Consider the following 16,479-nt stretch of genomic DNA (forward strand, 5'->3'; position numbering starts at 1 on the left):
CTGTGTCGTGCAGATCATGTTAGTGCCCTTACAACGTACAAGAGAAGTTCTGGCGCCACTGAAGTCAGTTCTCCGTTTACTTGAGCAATTTTGCTCTGTTGATCTGTACATGCACAAGGCTTTACACAGCCTTATCTATGTGTATTTATTCTTTGTAGAAGTCACTGAAGTAGATCAGCAAACACCACTGATCAATAAAGATTGTTCTTACGTCTTGTGTTTTTTTAGTTTTAGTTACTTCAGTATAGCTGAGTGACCTTTGTGTGTAAGACATCAGTATATTCTTTTTTTAGAGGGATATTTATGTATCCTACAGTAAACTGACGTCTCTGAAGAGGAATCTTGGCACCTTATTCTTCATTATTACAGGATTATACCTGTTTATATGGTATTTACAGGACTCTTTGAGGGTCTCATTCACTGAGTTTTGTGATGGTAGATACTGTTTGCCAGAAACTTTCTATCTTGCTAATATGTCAGAGTTGCTTAGTTACATGCTCTTTTGGTTCTTCTACTTGAGTTCTGGGCTATTTGATCTTCAAAAAAGTTGCACCAAAGATGTATTTTCTTATTGGGAAATTATTCCAGTTCTTGGGGCTGAGAGTTTGCCTGTTTCTTTGTTAGGAGAATTTGTAGTCATTTACAGTAGCAGAGCAATCCCATACATTTCATCTACCTGTTTGGTTCATGATAAACACTATGCTGTTACTGATGACAACATTGCATAAACAGTTTGCAGTGAAGAAAAATTACTAGTGCTAGGGCAGGCTTTTTTGAGGCTGAATACTTGCCAATTTTCCCCTGCCACCTGAATCAGAAGCAGATGTACTGAGACTGAGGGCAGGGAGAAAACTCCCTGTCATTAGCAAGGAAAGGCATGGCAAATGCCCTGCAATAGATGATAAAGAGTCAGTGTTCAGCCTTCCCCACAGTACAAAAGTCTGTTTATAATTGCACTTACGAACATCTTTAATGTCAAGATCTTCAGTATTTAACTCTGAAGTACATAGTGGTTTAGTATTCTTTCTTTTTTTTTCCCCCTAAGTGCCGTGGTTTTAATACCATTCCATTGCCCCACACATTTCCCTTCTTTGTGTTTTCATTATGCAACAGGAATTCTCTTAAAAATCTGGATCTGCCACTAGTTCTAGCAGGTGTTTGGCTTCTGAGTGCCAGAGTTTTTTTCCTTAAACAGCTTATGGATGAGAATTTCACTGCCCTTAGGCACAGTTTTAACTGAAGTATATGAAAAGCATGTTACTATGTCAGTTCAAATTATATCACTATTAAAGAAAAAACTCAAAAGGAAATTAAATACAAATAATCACACTAACATAACATAACATTAATAACATTAAGGTTATAATTTAAATTAAAAAGAATCGGGAAAATCTGAGTCAGGAGTCCCATGTCATTCTTAGCCAGACTCTCCTGAGAGCCGCCATTGTAAAATGAGGATAATGACAACTTTGAGTCATATGAGATCTCTTGATGAATAGTATTATATTGCTATAGTATATAGGAACTAAGGGTATTTTCTAACTCCATATAATATACTGTATAGGAACTAAGTATTTGTGTAAAGGCTAGCATCCTACTTTCTCTCATCATTAACCTATTTTTCTGAGAGTGACTAACAATTTTTTTTGCAGTACCCAACAATGTGCTGGGTCCCGCTTTGCTCACATATAAACATGTGAATTGCTACCCACCTGTATTATCTTCCTTGGTGTGTTTAAACCTGCATGTAGAAAGGTTGATTGTATCTGAGGTGGTTGTTCCTTAAATCCTGAATCCTCCAGTCATGTCAGTGTGGGCATATCACTGTAGCCAAATGAAAACAAAGGGGCATTTTGCAGGTGCTGTGCGGAATTCCTTACAAAATGGTGCCATGAAGTTTCACCTGTCCAAAATTCTTGCTTTATGTCAGCTTTTAGGAGGCTTCTCAGTTTAGATGCAACTCTTGATTACCTGGGAGCATTTACACCTTTCTTGTACCCTTTTTTTTTTTAGCATTATTAGAGCAATTATCCAGTGTGGATACTGGGGAAGGATGAGAAGGAAGCGATTTATTAGAGAAGGGTGGTGCTGTCCTTGCAAACCCATTGGGTGCTACTTATCTCACTGTTAAAGGGTTAGGCACCTGGAGCCCATACCCTGCTGCAGCCTCTCATTCATCTGATGTGGCCCACAATCATCAATTTTTGGGGGATTATTACTGAATAATCCTAAAGTCTATGTTAATGCATGGCCTGCCAAAGCCACTAAGGTGTCTTGCCCCTTCACGATAGGGGCTTCTACTTACTGCTCAATGAAGGAATCACACTATATCATTTAATTTTGTTCATTCTTTTACTCTTTAAGCAATATGAGTCTTCATTCAGTGCTTGTGTTGATTTGTTTGGTTTTAGAATTTCACTGCCTCTGCTCCTCTGATCCTACATAGTCTCAAACCGTGTTCCTTTTTTGCCTTTTGCAAATAAATCTGCTGTTTCTCAAAGATTATGCTTCCAGCCTCCACCAGTGTGCTACTGGAGCTGCAATCATGTCCGTAGATAGACAAGCAAGATTGTTTCCTGCAAATGAGTCCAGTTGTAAGCAGCTTGTCAGTTTAACCAAAAAAATTTATTTCACCACATGGTGTTCATGATAACACACACTTTAACGAAACTAAAAAAATATTACAGATTATTATTGATTTCTTTGCTGAGGATGCTGACACTACTTTTGTAGCATATTTTTCTCTGTGGAGAACATGAGGACCCTTAGAAACTTTCAATAAAAGATAGAGTTCCAAGAGAACGTGCTCCAATAATGCTGGAAGGACTTGATTTATGACAAGAATTTTACCAATTATTAGGTTACTAAATAATGAATAAAAAGAGGATTTTGTTTGGAGTAGTGGAACATATGGTAAAAGAAGGGATAAGAAAAATATTGTTAAAGATTTCACTCACCTTTATCTGTCTTGCTTGGAAGATTTCAAAAAGAGGTTTTCATGAAATAGTATTTTCTGTTTAATTTCTAGTTTTGTTTTTTTTTTACAAGATAATCCTTCCTTTTCACTGTTCTAGGCACAGAGGAGTGTTCATCAAGAGGATTTTAGTAAAACTGCAATCTTAACAATTATTTCTTGGTTTGTTTTTTTCTTTTTAAACATCCCTCTACCACTCTCCCTGCCCCCAAAGCACCAAACCTCAGAGAAAGTGCAGGTAGAATCTTCCTTCACCCATTCAAAGCTGTTAGAATTTGATGTTATCATAAAGCAGTGCTTTATTTATGATAAATTGTTGAATGAGATCTTGATATAAAACACATAAGTAAAGAAACAGAAAAAAGGTGATGGAGCAGTAAGCTGTACATTCAGGAGATACAAGTTCAAGAATGAATTCCTTTCCCTCCCTACAGCGGGTACAGTCCCTCCTCACCATACTGCCAGCTCCCCTCAGGCTGTCACACTGATGCCACTGGCATACTTAATGCAGCTCCTCAGCATCTGTAGGGAGACATCCCATTGTGCTGGGAATGTAAGTAGCATCACCACTGTGGCAGGAAATCAGAGGACAGGGATTAAAATTACTGTTGTGTTTTTTTTTTTTTTTAAATCTAGTTCCTTCTCTTCCTACTGGTAAATCCGTATCTTTGCCAGCCTTTTATCTTGTTCTTAAGAATAGGCTTGTATGCTTTGTATGTGCACTCTCAGTGGTAATAGTAATACCCAGATTGCACTGTGTGTTTTATCCATATGCTATACAATGGCTTTTACGTTGGCTCTAAATATTGTTGTGCCCATTCCCCCAAGGCCAAACTAAAGACTTTAGGAAATAATTGGGCTTTGCATATTTTGAAAGCAGAATGTGATCCATAGTTGCTAATTTTCTGACAGTAACTGGAAATGAACTGCTCTAGGGTCATCTCATCTGAGTGCTGTATTTTTCACCTGGGCTATTATTTATGCAAAGCTAGAGAGCATTGAGATTCTGATGTTACTCACAGTCCTAGCAGTATTTGTTATATTGCAAGGGATGTTGTCCTGGCGCAGATGTGTTTGGGCCCTGGTTCTGTAAGGATGTTGTTGGGAACTTGGCCATTGATATCACTGGGAGCAACTTCAGTCTCTTAGTGCAGCTCATTTAAAAGCAAATATTAGGCACATCAAATCAATCCTTTTGAAAGAAGGCAGAGTCTGCCTAACACAGAGTTTAGAATCAACTTCACTGGAAGGAAAACTCCAGGGTTCATATTTCTTTTGGAAATATGAAACAGAGCTGATATTTAAGCTGGGTTTTGAAACTAAATGAGATTTTGGCTAAATACTACTGCAGCCTTTCAGTGAAAAGTTTAATGTTTTAACCAGACCATAGCAAGAGAAAACATAAGTAGTTGTTGATAAATATCCAAAATCTCAATCGCTAATATACATTTTAGAAGGTAGAGCAAAAGATTTTCAAAATGTATTGATCTCAGTTTGCAGCCCGAGCTATGCCAAAGAAAATGTATTTGCATTTAATCAAGAAAAATGTTGGTAGAAATGTCCTTTCGAAAAGATTGAAAGGTAGTATCTTAATTTAAACCCAAAATAGTCTCCATTATCCTTCTTGTGTTCAGTGTTGGCTTTAGGTTGTACAAACCTGCAGCATGAAAGAAGGTTTAGACTGAGCACTGTTGTTTTGGTGACTTTATCTTAAAGCACACTGAAGTCAGTGGAATGACTCCTAAGTGCTTGAATGGGTGCAGGACATGCTCGGTTTGAGCAGCAGAGATGATGTAGGCAGTTGCCTTCTTGCAGTTGTGAATATGATTGTAGTTATTGCTGAATTCAGTTTTCAATGACAGACACTATTCAAGCAGTAGCTGAACTTTCAGTTTCTATGGTGCTTGCTGGCAGAATTTTACTGTATCATAAATATGTGGTTTATGCAAAATACTTATGAATTATCTTTTGCTTATCTTTGTATCCTCAGCTGAGAGGCACCTTTTCCCAAGTTTGTTTTATTTCTACCTGTTCTAAACAGGTCTAGAATGAGACATGAGAGGAAAAAATCATTAAATTTGGGCTTAAAACAGACAGGTCTGAAGTCTGCCTTTAATACAGAGCATGCACCGTGGAAAAACAATTCTTGAGTCACACGCTTGAGTTCTGTCCCTGGAAGAATTATTGGTTCAGCCTTTCAGGCTGTCTCATCGTCTCACTTGCGACTTCCCTGATGAAATCTGACAGTCATGTTCAGTGTTTCATGGTTCTTTTAAGAAGTGGTGCTTGGCTTTCATCAGTACAGCTGAGTCCTTTTTCTTTTTTTAGAAGAAATGACGTTTATAGTTTAATTCTGGTTTGAAATGCTGGCCTCTTAGTTTAATATCAATAATTAAATAATTGGCCTGGTCTCCAGAAATGCTGAGCTGCTGGCAGCTTCTGTGGAAACTCAGTTCACTTGCAGGGTCTTTAAATGTTTTGGAGTGTCCAGCATTAGGAAGTTGCTTTTGTAAATCTTGGCCATGATGAATGTTAATCTGAGTCTTACTAGATATTTATTCATCAGGATTGCTTGCTCTGGAGAGATTTGAAGTTCTGAACTGTTAATGTGACTTTGTTTATCTGCTAACACACTCCTTCATGTTGTGATGAAGCTGGAGGGCTATGCTCTATCTAACATTTCTGTACTGAAGTCCTTGAAAATCCATTAAACTGAACTGCAACTTAGCTGGTATATTACTTCCCTGGGGCATGAATCATATGCTACAGCATCTTAGTAGACAGATATTAACTGGAATTAAATTGGAAGGTACACATTTTGGTATATAATTGGACTTGCCATGCATATTAATCTGACAAATAGGTATTTAAAAGTCGTCGTTAAGAACGCAGATAGCTTTTCTCACTTTATCTGCTTTTCCCATCTTTTGCATTAAAACAGTGATTTTTGGAAACTAACAATCTCAAGACCCTGTCCAGTTTTCCCCTTCCAGCAAGAACTAATAAAAGAGCCACAATACTATGTGAAGCAAACTGCCTGCACTGTGCTGGTCATTTTTAGAGAATTTACTTTGGGCATGATAGTGCAGTTGTGCATAACTATAGAGCTTTAGGTGACTGGACCTTTATCTTTTGTCTGTTCCTCTTTTTAAAAACAAGATATTAAGGCAGTTTCAGGATGAATGTGGTATTTTGATATCTTTGGTATTTAAAATAGATAATTTTGAAATTTTAATTTCTTCATTACACAAACAATTTGTTCTCATTATGATCTCAATTTAGCAAGCACGCAGGCTTGGTTGGGGAATGACTGATTTAAGTCTAGGTAATGCTGATTTGCATTAAGAAGTGTACGCAAGAGCATAGTTCTTATTTTTCTCTTAGTGCGGTTCTTAGTGCCAAGAAACTCTGAAATGAAAAATTCCTCTGTACCTGAAAGATTAATATTTTATTTTTAATTATGGTCAAGTCATTTCTTTGAGACACATTCCATCTCTTGTTTTCTCATCTTCTTGACCTTCACAACTCAGACTTAGCAGAAAGCTGCTTTTAAAGCTGCCGCTGTTTATATATAAATATGGAACAATTACTTTCCAGTCTCCTGGTGGCTGTGATTAAATAGGATAGAGGCATGTTATTATGAGGTTTGGTCGAACTTTATCATAGCCTTTGTATCAAAAGATCCCCAAGAATTTTAGACTAAACTACGTTTTAAAATTTATTCAAAATTACAATAACAGTTTAACGCCTCGGATTAAATTGTTAATCTGTACCTTGGAAGGAATGACCAAGGATTACTATTTGCAATTTCTGGTCATAGAAAAACTACATTTTAGAAGTTGTTCTGAACGATAAATACAATTGAGTTGGATAGCAATAGTTAATATGAATGCTGGTTATCAAGGAAAAAAACAGAGCAGTTAAAGTAGTTTGCATTATGTCGTGGTTTCAGAGTGTGTTAACAGGATTCCTTTTGGGTCAGACTGAACCAGGTATGCCCCAGCAGCATACTTAGTGTGCTTCAGTCACTAAGATGCTCAGTCCATAGGATTGACTAGAACCAGTTTAAAATAAGCCCCTTTCCTTCAAATATACTTTGTGTGGGCATTTGGTCCTGCATGCCGTTTTTATCTGCAGATTCAGTCTTACTTGGCCATGCTACTCGTAATGTCAGCGTTGGCTGGGAAGCGCTCGGTAATCATCCCTCTTACTTTCAGTAATAAAATAAAATATAAAATCCCCCAAACCAGCAACTTGTACTAGAAGCATCTGCCCAAGTTGAAGTTTTTTACAGAACAATGAAATCGTGCATCAATAAAAATGACAACATGCAACTCTTGGTGGAGGGAAATCTAAAAACCAGAGGCTTGGTTATAAGCTATTCATTTTGTCTTCTGCAATTGAAAGTGGAAGAGTAATTTAGTCTTTAAGCACCCAGGTGGGGAGTGATGAGTGAGGAAGCAATCACAACCTGAGATCAAAGCTGTGCTTAAAGTGTAAGCCTTTGAATAAGAACTGTGCCATTTTACGCTTCCCTGAACCTACATACATTCATTATCTTCTTATAAGGATAGTTGTTCTTGATCACATAGGTAGAACGATGTAGCATGGAAGACCTTATTTTTTTCAGTTTCTGACTAAGAAGTTACATGGTCTGGTTAACTGATACCTAGGAAGATTTTTCAAACATCAATCCGTTTCCAACTTTTAGGTTGGGTTTTTTTGTCACCTTCCTTGCTACCTGATATATTAATTTCAATGAATTTTATGCGGTGATTATTTTTATTATACCTGGTTTGGCTACATTATCACCTTCTACTGTCTTCATATGCTTAAGAAGATCATAAAAGCTGGTTTAAAATGCCTGTTCTAAATCTTAAGTGTACTTGTAATTTGACACATTTACCTTAAAGCTATTAACATTAAACTGGCCATTAAACTGACTTAATACACAAGTATGAAGTCTAATTGTTTTCTGAAACTTGCAGTCTTTAGTTTAAAACATGAATTTATATTGGATTAGCTAAGTCATTCAGAGATGATCCCAAATATACTATAAACCCCCAGACTGTTGAAATTTGAATTACGTTTAAGGAAAAGTGCCCATAGAAATATAAAAGCCTCACAAGAAACATTGGTAGATTCCTCAGTGGGAAATAAAGTGGACTAACTGGAAACAGTATGTTTTGTGTTCTGTACAATGTATGAATGAATGTGCACTGGACACATGCAATTTATTTGAAGGTACCTATAACTAGAGGGGAAAAAATGCTTTTCTGCTGCTTTGAGTCGATACAGAAGTGTTCTTTGAGCATTTGAAGCTTTTTTTTTTTAAATTAAAATCTTGATTTTGGTTGTTTATCAGCTGTAATTGCTTGTCTTCAACATTGGTTTGCCATGACAACTCATAGTGTGTTCTTAGATTCTTATATTTAATTAAATGCTTTGCTGCATTCTTCCTTACTTTAGTTATACTAGGTAGATAGCAGTACCTATTGCTATAGTTAACAGATCAGTTTCCATTTTAAGCTCCTTTGAAACCTTATAAAACATTAATCTTTTACATTGAATTTTTCCATGCTTGGAAGCCAGATTTTGCTTGCCTTAATCTAGCAAGCATTCTTCTGCTTCTCCAGTGGCTACCTGTTCGTTAGCATTTAATACAAAAATTGAATGTGTGTGAGAGAAGCCCTTAGTTTTTAATGTCATGTTTACTAAATTGTTATTTCAGCTTCAAATGTTGGCATCTTTTCTATTTGAGGCGTAACAGTGATGAATGTGCAAAGACTTTCTATTTTAAAATGTTTAACTTATAAAGGCGAGAAACACAAGCAAGTTAATTGCTACATATCCTGCTGACAAATTTGTTTATGGGAAGTTAGGCAACAAGGGTGTGATATATACCTTTATCTAAGAAGTGTCGTAGGGTAATTTAGGTTCTCTTCTGTCTGTAAATTAGGCAGCACTTTCAAAAATATTGTTATAAATTGCTAGTACTTAACACTGTTCTTTTCCAAAACATTTTACAAATAGAAACTAAACTTTACAATACACCATTAATGTAGGTCAGTTGGTGGTGTAATTGTGTTTTACACCTGGGGAAACTGAGATAGAAATGTTAAATACTTTAACCTAGGCCTCTCGAGATTTAGAATGCATATCTCTTATCCATTAGTGCTGTGCTGAAATCATAGGATTACATCATTGCCATATTCCCTCACATAGAATCTATCGATAGCCCATTGAAACCAGTGGGGAAAAATGCCAGATTATGTCAGCCAGTTTCACGTCTGGGTTATACTTAACATGTCAAGGTTTGCATCGGCTGCAGCCAGCTTGGATTCAGCATGAAGCGTAACTGTGGACCTCTCTTGGTTGTTTTATGGGGAAACTATTGTTATCAAATGTAGATTTATTCTCCATATTTTATGATTTAATTCTGCATAAATAAAGTCAGTTGGCTGAAGTGTACAAGTGAGACCACTGCTATAATAGGCTTTCTAGAAATATCACGATAACCTGTTGTGAACATGAATGACTCTTATGCAGGCCTGATAAAAAAATCCTCTTTAAAATCTTGCTCAGTCTTGCATGCTAAAATACGACCTTTTACCCTAGTCTAGACATGTCCTTTGCAAGCTATTTCTAGCTTATATGAAGGTTGCTTGATTTAAGAAAAGGTATGTTAATCTAATGCTATCACAAATGATGGGGTTCACAGTCTGAGAAGCTGACAGCAGCTTCTTTGCAGAACAGAGAAAGCAAAAGCAACGTAAGCTTCTCCAAACCCATACTTGTGAATGACATGTCATCTAGTTTTTATGAGAAGAGTTGTAAGCTTCAGAAAGTGTATTTACTGCAAGAGAGAAACTGCAGAAGATCTTGCCTGCCTTTTTTTTGACCACAGACTGCTTAAATTATGTGGGTTACTTTTGAAATATCTAGTTACCTGGCACTGAGATTACAGACCTATATTTGCTACAGTTCTAGCCAACAGTCTGGAAACTGGTCAATGGCAACTGCTAGCTTTCATGTGAAATTACTATGTATATGTCAAAATGTAACAAATAGTTTAATTAAACCCCATTTATTAAGTTGACCCATTGGGAAATGTCTGGCAGTAACTTGTACATATCGGGCCTTGTTTTCTTCCCTGAAAGGTTTCAACCTTTTAGAAGTTATTTTTCATCTCCTAGCCCTTTCCACTCTCCCCGTACCCCAGTGGGACTCAATATTCTGGATTCAAGAGATGATTGCTTATTTTTTCTAGTATGAAAACCAGTTAGCTCCTCAGGGTAGAGTTACAATGTAGTAGGAATAAGGACAGAAGAGTCTGTGCAATACATTTGCTGTGCTTCTGGGATGCTTTAGGTCTTGTGGTTTGAGCTCAGAGGGCAACTGACCTCCATGTAGCTGCTCACTCCCCTCTTCCCTCCCAGTGCTGAGGAGAAAATAAAAAAGACACTGCTCGCTCCCCCTTTCACACCAGTGCTGAGAAGGAGGGAAGCAAAAGACTCAGGAACTTGAGATAAGGACAGAGAGGGATGATCCTTTAAGGCACAAGCAAAAGACAGACTCGTTAGGGGAAAAAACCCAACATAAATTTAATACAGACCCTAACGACAACAGCATCACCACATCTTGAGAATGTCTCCTGCCATCCCTCCCTTCTTCCTGGGCTGAGCTTTGCTCCCAGTATCTCTACCTCCTCTTCCGATCAGCGCAGGGAATGGGGGGTGCAGTCAGTCCTGCTGCTGCTTCCACCTTGGGGTGGGGGGAACTTCTGGTGTTCCTCCCCTGTTCCAGTGTGGTCCCCCTCTCCCAGGAGACAGTCCTCTACGAACCAACTCTGACATGAGTCACTCCCACAGGCGTGTGGGTCACCCCCAGGTATTGCAGTTCTCCCAGCGCTGAACTGTAATTGTGGGGCCTTCTTCCCTCAGGATCCTGGCCTCCTTTGGGTGCAGTCACCTGGGTCAGCGTGGGGCCCCCCCAGACTGCCAGTCGGTGTCTGCTCCACCACAGACCCCATGGGTGGCCCTGCTGTCTCACCACGGGGTGCAGGGGAGTCTCTGCTCCAGCGCACCACCCCCCTGGTTCCTCCTTCCTTCCACTGACCTTGGTGTTCTCACAGATGTTCTCTTCCAGCTTCTCACAACTCCCACAACTCCTCCCACGTTCCTCTTCTGAAGTACTTTATTGCAGAGGTGCAGCTAACTGGCCTGGCCTTGGTGCAGAGGCAGGTCTGACTTGGACCTGGGGCAGCTTGGAGAAGCTTCTCACAGGGAAATATTGTCATAGCTGCCTCCCCCTGCTACCAAAAACCCCCTGCCACTCACTCAAACCAGGACAGACCTACAGTGCAATGACAGGATCTTCAGCCAGGATGTGTCCAGCATGCCCAGCACATTTCAGGTGTGTTCTGATTCCTGAACATGCATAGATCAGTTAAGCGAAAGCCATTTGTCTAATAAGGGCCCAGCTGTCAGACAGCCCAGTTGAAGGTGCTGACTGATCCTGATCTCTGTAGCTCAAAATGGACCCTTCTTCCTCTCCCAGCCTGTTCTCAAATGCTCTTCACCATTTGTGAATAGCATGCAGAGCTAATATGGACACTGCCTCGTGTTCAGGCATTCCCCACACCCTTCCAATTTCTTCTTTGCAGTAATGTCTTCCTGCAGGATAGGAAAGTAATTCACCGTGTCATGGTTTCATAGGTTACTCTACTTTGAGGAGTCTGGACTAGATGAGATCTCAAGATGTGTTCCAAGCTGAGTTATTCTATGACTCTATGTCTTTGTATCTTCCTGTAAGGCTAGATACATGCTATTTAATCAAAACCCCATTACCTGCAGCAGCCAGTAACTCTCTAGTGAAGTGTATAAGGAAAAAGAAAACGTAGCTTAATGTTACTTTTCCAGTGTGGTTTTCACAGTGTCTTTCAGCAGTGATGGTTGATAAACCAGAGGTGGTGTCTTTTTGTTTAATAGACGATACTGCCATTGAGGCATCTTGTTTGGGTTTGGACCCCTGTAAGCATTTGGCATGTCCTCGTCACAGACCTCTGTAGCAGAAATCCACACAGAAATACTGTGTCTGAAAACACATCACTTTTTTTTTTTCCCTCGAAGTTTGTATCTAATCTTTGTAATTATATGCATAGAGGGCTTTTTGTTGTTTTAAATTTTGACTTGTGTTTGTAGTAGCTGTAATGTGACCTTTCTGATTCTCTTACAGACAAGAGCAGAGCAATCCCAAGGTGCATACTTCTTGCCGGAGTTTGCACTTTCTCCACAGGGGAGTTTTCTTGAGGATACCACAGGAGAACAATTCCTCACTTACCGTTATGATGACCAGGTCAGTATGTCATATATGAAAACGATAGTCACATTCATGTAACTCTGAGATACAGATTACTGCGAAACAAATTAAGATATAAAGTGTGTGTTATCTTTTGAAAACACAGCAAATTTATATCAAATTAAATGATAACATGCTATACGAAATGAAAATTAAGGCACTTAATTGTAGAAATAATAGATCAAAACCACTTAAGGAAAAAATTGATAGGATGTAGTAGAGACAAAAGCAACAATGTTTTATTGGTGTGTTAATAGATGTTTTTATAGTTAGTTCTGTAAAACGTGTAGAATTAGAGGTGGTTGTCCTTTCTGTGAATTGTTTGACCTATCCTAAATTGTTTTACTTCATGGATAAAGCAGTATAAGGGGAGATGTTGCATTTCCCAGCTTGTGAAAAGTCAGCACATTTTAATAGTTTGTGAAGTTTTCAGAAGGGAAGGTTGAGTGAATTATAAAGACACAAATGCAAAGTGTAATAATGGATGAAGCAGAGTGTTTAGAAAGCAACAAATTATGTATTTTAAAGATCTTTAATGCTTTCTCCAGACCCATAGAAACATTATGTTAAACATGGAATATAGATATAAATGTAAAGAAAGCAACATGAAAGAAATGCTGTTAATCTTGGCAAAAGATCTAAAGTAAACCTAGGAAATGTGTGGCATGCTGTGGAAATTTACTCATAACACAATGTGTTCCAGAAGTCAGTTGAACTTCACATCAAAACTGTCTGAATTACATTCATAGACACTTACAGTACGTTTCTTAATGTAAGAGGAGGGAATTCGTTAGGAAACGTTCCCTGTAAAAGTGAGAGAAGAGCCAAACTTGCCCTGCAGTCACAAGGTATGATTCTGTCAAGTGATTGGCAGCTTTATTTTGAAAGATGATCTCCTTGCAGGAGCTACTTCGAGAAAAATAATTTGCTCATCACTACTCTAAAGAGAGAAGAGAACTGAGACGAGTTTATTAAAGCTTTAGACTGAGTATCTTTTTAGTTGGACAAAAGGAAGCAGAAAAGATAAAGTAGAAAGCATGCTGAGCCTAGTGTAAATTATTTGAGTTTAGTTTAAGTATGTATACAATAATTAATACTTTGATACCCTGGAGGGTTTTGATTATCAACAGAAAAGGTACTTAGATAAGATGTCCCCTGGACCAAACACCTGGGAAACAATAACTTACAGGACAGTAAAATGCAGCTGCAACTCAGACTGCATTTAATGACAGTAGTTGAAAAACACTATAAAGGTAACACACTTTGATCAAAATAGTCTCCATTAAACAGAGCAGATTTTAGAGAAGATGATAAATCAAATATAACAAAGAGGTACTCTGAGTCTTTGAATACACTGTTTGGACTATGTGAACAGCATATCTGATTAACAAACCAAACAAAATTAATCCCCCCCTGCCCCAAAACCCCCTCAAATACCAGCATCCAGCATAGCTCTATACAGAAGCCAGTTCCAAGCTCAATTCCATTTGATGAAAAGTTTTCCATTAATTCCATTGGGATCTGAATTGGATCTGGGATATGGTCAGCTTCTGTTCTTTCACAAATGTGATTCAGCTTTGAAGCCTGTTCTTCCCAGACATTTAGTGAGCAGTATGAAATTAAGTTTGAAATCTTGGAACTGAAAACGGTGCTAAAACATCAGAATGTTGAAAATAAAAGTGACTATATTAGTAGTAGTTTCTTTTGAAAGAAAATTCAGAACTTAAGCATTATTTATTAAAAAATAGAAATAGATTGAATGCAGATGGGAACTGATCTATATCTCTTGTTTACCTTCCTGCGAGTAAACCAAGAATTCTTTGGTAAATAGAAAGATTATTCTCCTTAACTTTCTAGGACAGTCATAGGATTGTGATGATGTACAATTATAATTTCCTTATGCTTTTGCTGAAATGTTCATACAAAACTCAACTTTATCATATGGTCAAACTGAGCCAGAAAACTTGAATTTTTCTTGGTTTTGTTGTTTCATTCTACTCTTTTACATGACATTTACTCTATGAATGGAAGGAAATCCTAAACCAGAGGGTGAAAATCCTTCATCAGATAATTTATTGAATTTTTGTAAGCTGGTATGGGTAGGCTTGATATGTGGTAGTTAAGATAAGGATATGCAGGTGAATAAAGAGAGAGGAGTGTGTGGACAATGAAAGGTCGTTTTTAATTACTTAATCTATCCAACACAGAAATGGAATCAGTACAGAAGGTTGCCTCACAATAATAAAATGTAACAGCATCTTCTCTCATACCTTAATTCAATTTTAGCAGTTCACTTTCTATCCTGCCCCACCATGAAGGGGTGCTGGCCTGTGGTAAATACATTCCTTCCTTGTCCCTGAACACCAGAATTGTCCTGTAGGCATCTCTACAGAGTCCTGGTGTTCCTGTACACCCAAAGTTATATTAATTTAGTTGAAAATTGGAAAAGTGAAATAACCTTGTGCACTTGACCCTCACAAGAGATCAGTCTTACCTGATGTACTGTGAAGATCATATCTCCATCTGTGTTCACGGAGGGGAGAAGGATAGGTGGAAGAGAGAAGGATAGGTAAAAGGGATGAGACCTTCCTAAGGCTGTGGCATGTGGGTGGGAGAAGAGGGTGGGTCACAACCTCAGTTCTGGATAGTCAACAAGATGTTGAGACCCTAGCAGGAAAAGTGATCCTTCCGTATCTCCCCAAGTGTGCTCTTCCCCCATTGCACTGCTCCTGTTATCCAGGCCAGTAAATTTTCCAGTTTGTTGGGATAGATAGATATTATTTTTATATAGCATCATCGTCATGATCCAAGATTAGTTTCCTTACATCCTCCAAACACAGGAATGTTTAAAAGGGATTTTCTTTGGCTGTTGTGTGTGATATTTTTCAAGCAGGGAGCCAGTTTAATCAGGATCATTCATTCCTTTGTTAGTAAGTAATCTCAGTAAAATAGAACTAGCTGTTACTCAAATATTCAAAAGTATTTGCTATCTGAAAAGACGAGCTTACAGTTTGAAATGGAAGATGAGTAAATATTAACGGGAACACACTGTACTCTGTTCTAGCCCAGCAAAATTACATATGGATTCATGTTGTACATGCAAGATAGTACATTTTGTTCTGGTTTAATCTGGCAGGACTGTGCTCTCATTTTCATACAGGATTGCACTAAACCCTTTGCATATTCAGTTGCTATGTGTATACTTCAGAATTACATGCAGATGAAATTCTTTGGCTATATATTTTCAAAATTCTGTGAATATATATATATTTTTTTACCCCCTCCATGTCTATAGAACAAAACGCCTGATAAGACCTGTTTAGATACTGCTGCCTTTATTCACTGAGGTGACATTTGGGCAGAATGGTACGTTATGGTTTTGACACATTTACTGCTTTATCTTCAGGGAAAAAGAAAAACTGTGATTCAAAGCAAACACTTTTGAGGGCTCCCGAAGAACAGAAATGTAGAAATGTTTATATTGAGCATTTTCTTACAGCTCTTGCATTGTTCAGCAAGCTGTGTCTTGCATCAGTGCACTGCATACTGCATTGCTAAAATTCTACTGAGTCAATGTAATTTAAATCTAACTTAGTACCAAATAGATTTTGATGCATAGCCAAAGACTTCATTTGCCATTAGAAATTTGAGACCGAAAAAAATATGTCCCTCTCCTGTCATTATTGAATGAGTTTTAAAATAAATATATAATAGCCCTACCCCCAACTTTGAGATACAAGTTGAACCTTGCCATAAGGAATAGTTTCCTAGTTTTCTTTCTGATTTCTTTTGGCTTTTCACCTTTTAATCTACTACAAGGAATTTTTTTCTTTTCCAGAATACTAGTAGTACTGGAAAGCTTTCTTGCAGAAATAAAATGTTCTTGTTTTCTGACACTTAAGGTATTGCTTCCAAGTATTAAAACCATTCCATATGACGGACCACCAACAAGGACAGCAGTGAAAACTTGGTTCGGTTGAATACGTTTGAAGTACCTTTCTACTTTGATTGGCTGGCTGGAAGAGACAGCTCCTGGGGTGGGGGAAGGAAAGAAAAAAGAAAAAGAGGTTATCTTTTAAGTGAGAAAATGTTTGCTTGACCAGTTAGCTTTCTAGCTGACCTTGCTCCTTCTAAATTTTTTATGA

At 38.0% G+C, this 16,479-nt stretch overlaps 1 protein-coding gene across 6 annotated transcripts in view; it reads left to right on the top strand.

The window, feature by feature from the left end:
• The window catches only part of ADAMTSL3 (ADAMTS like 3), a 189,421-nt gene that overhangs the window by 21,948 nt on the left and 150,994 nt on the right, over positions 1 to 16,479 (top strand). For all 6 annotated transcript variants that reach the window (XM_074917213.1, XM_074917215.1, XM_074917218.1 and 3 more), the window contains exon 3: positions 12,212 to 12,331. In XM_074917213.1, the coding sequence (XP_074773314.1) occupies positions 12,212 to 12,331 (120 nt within the window). The remainder of the gene's footprint in view (positions 1 to 12,211; positions 12,332 to 16,479) is intronic.

This window comes from Athene noctua, chromosome 13 (genome assembly GCF_965140245.1).
Source record: "Athene noctua chromosome 13, bAthNoc1.hap1.1, whole genome shotgun sequence".
Lineage (NCBI taxonomy): Eukaryota > Metazoa > Chordata > Aves > Strigiformes > Strigidae > Athene > Athene noctua.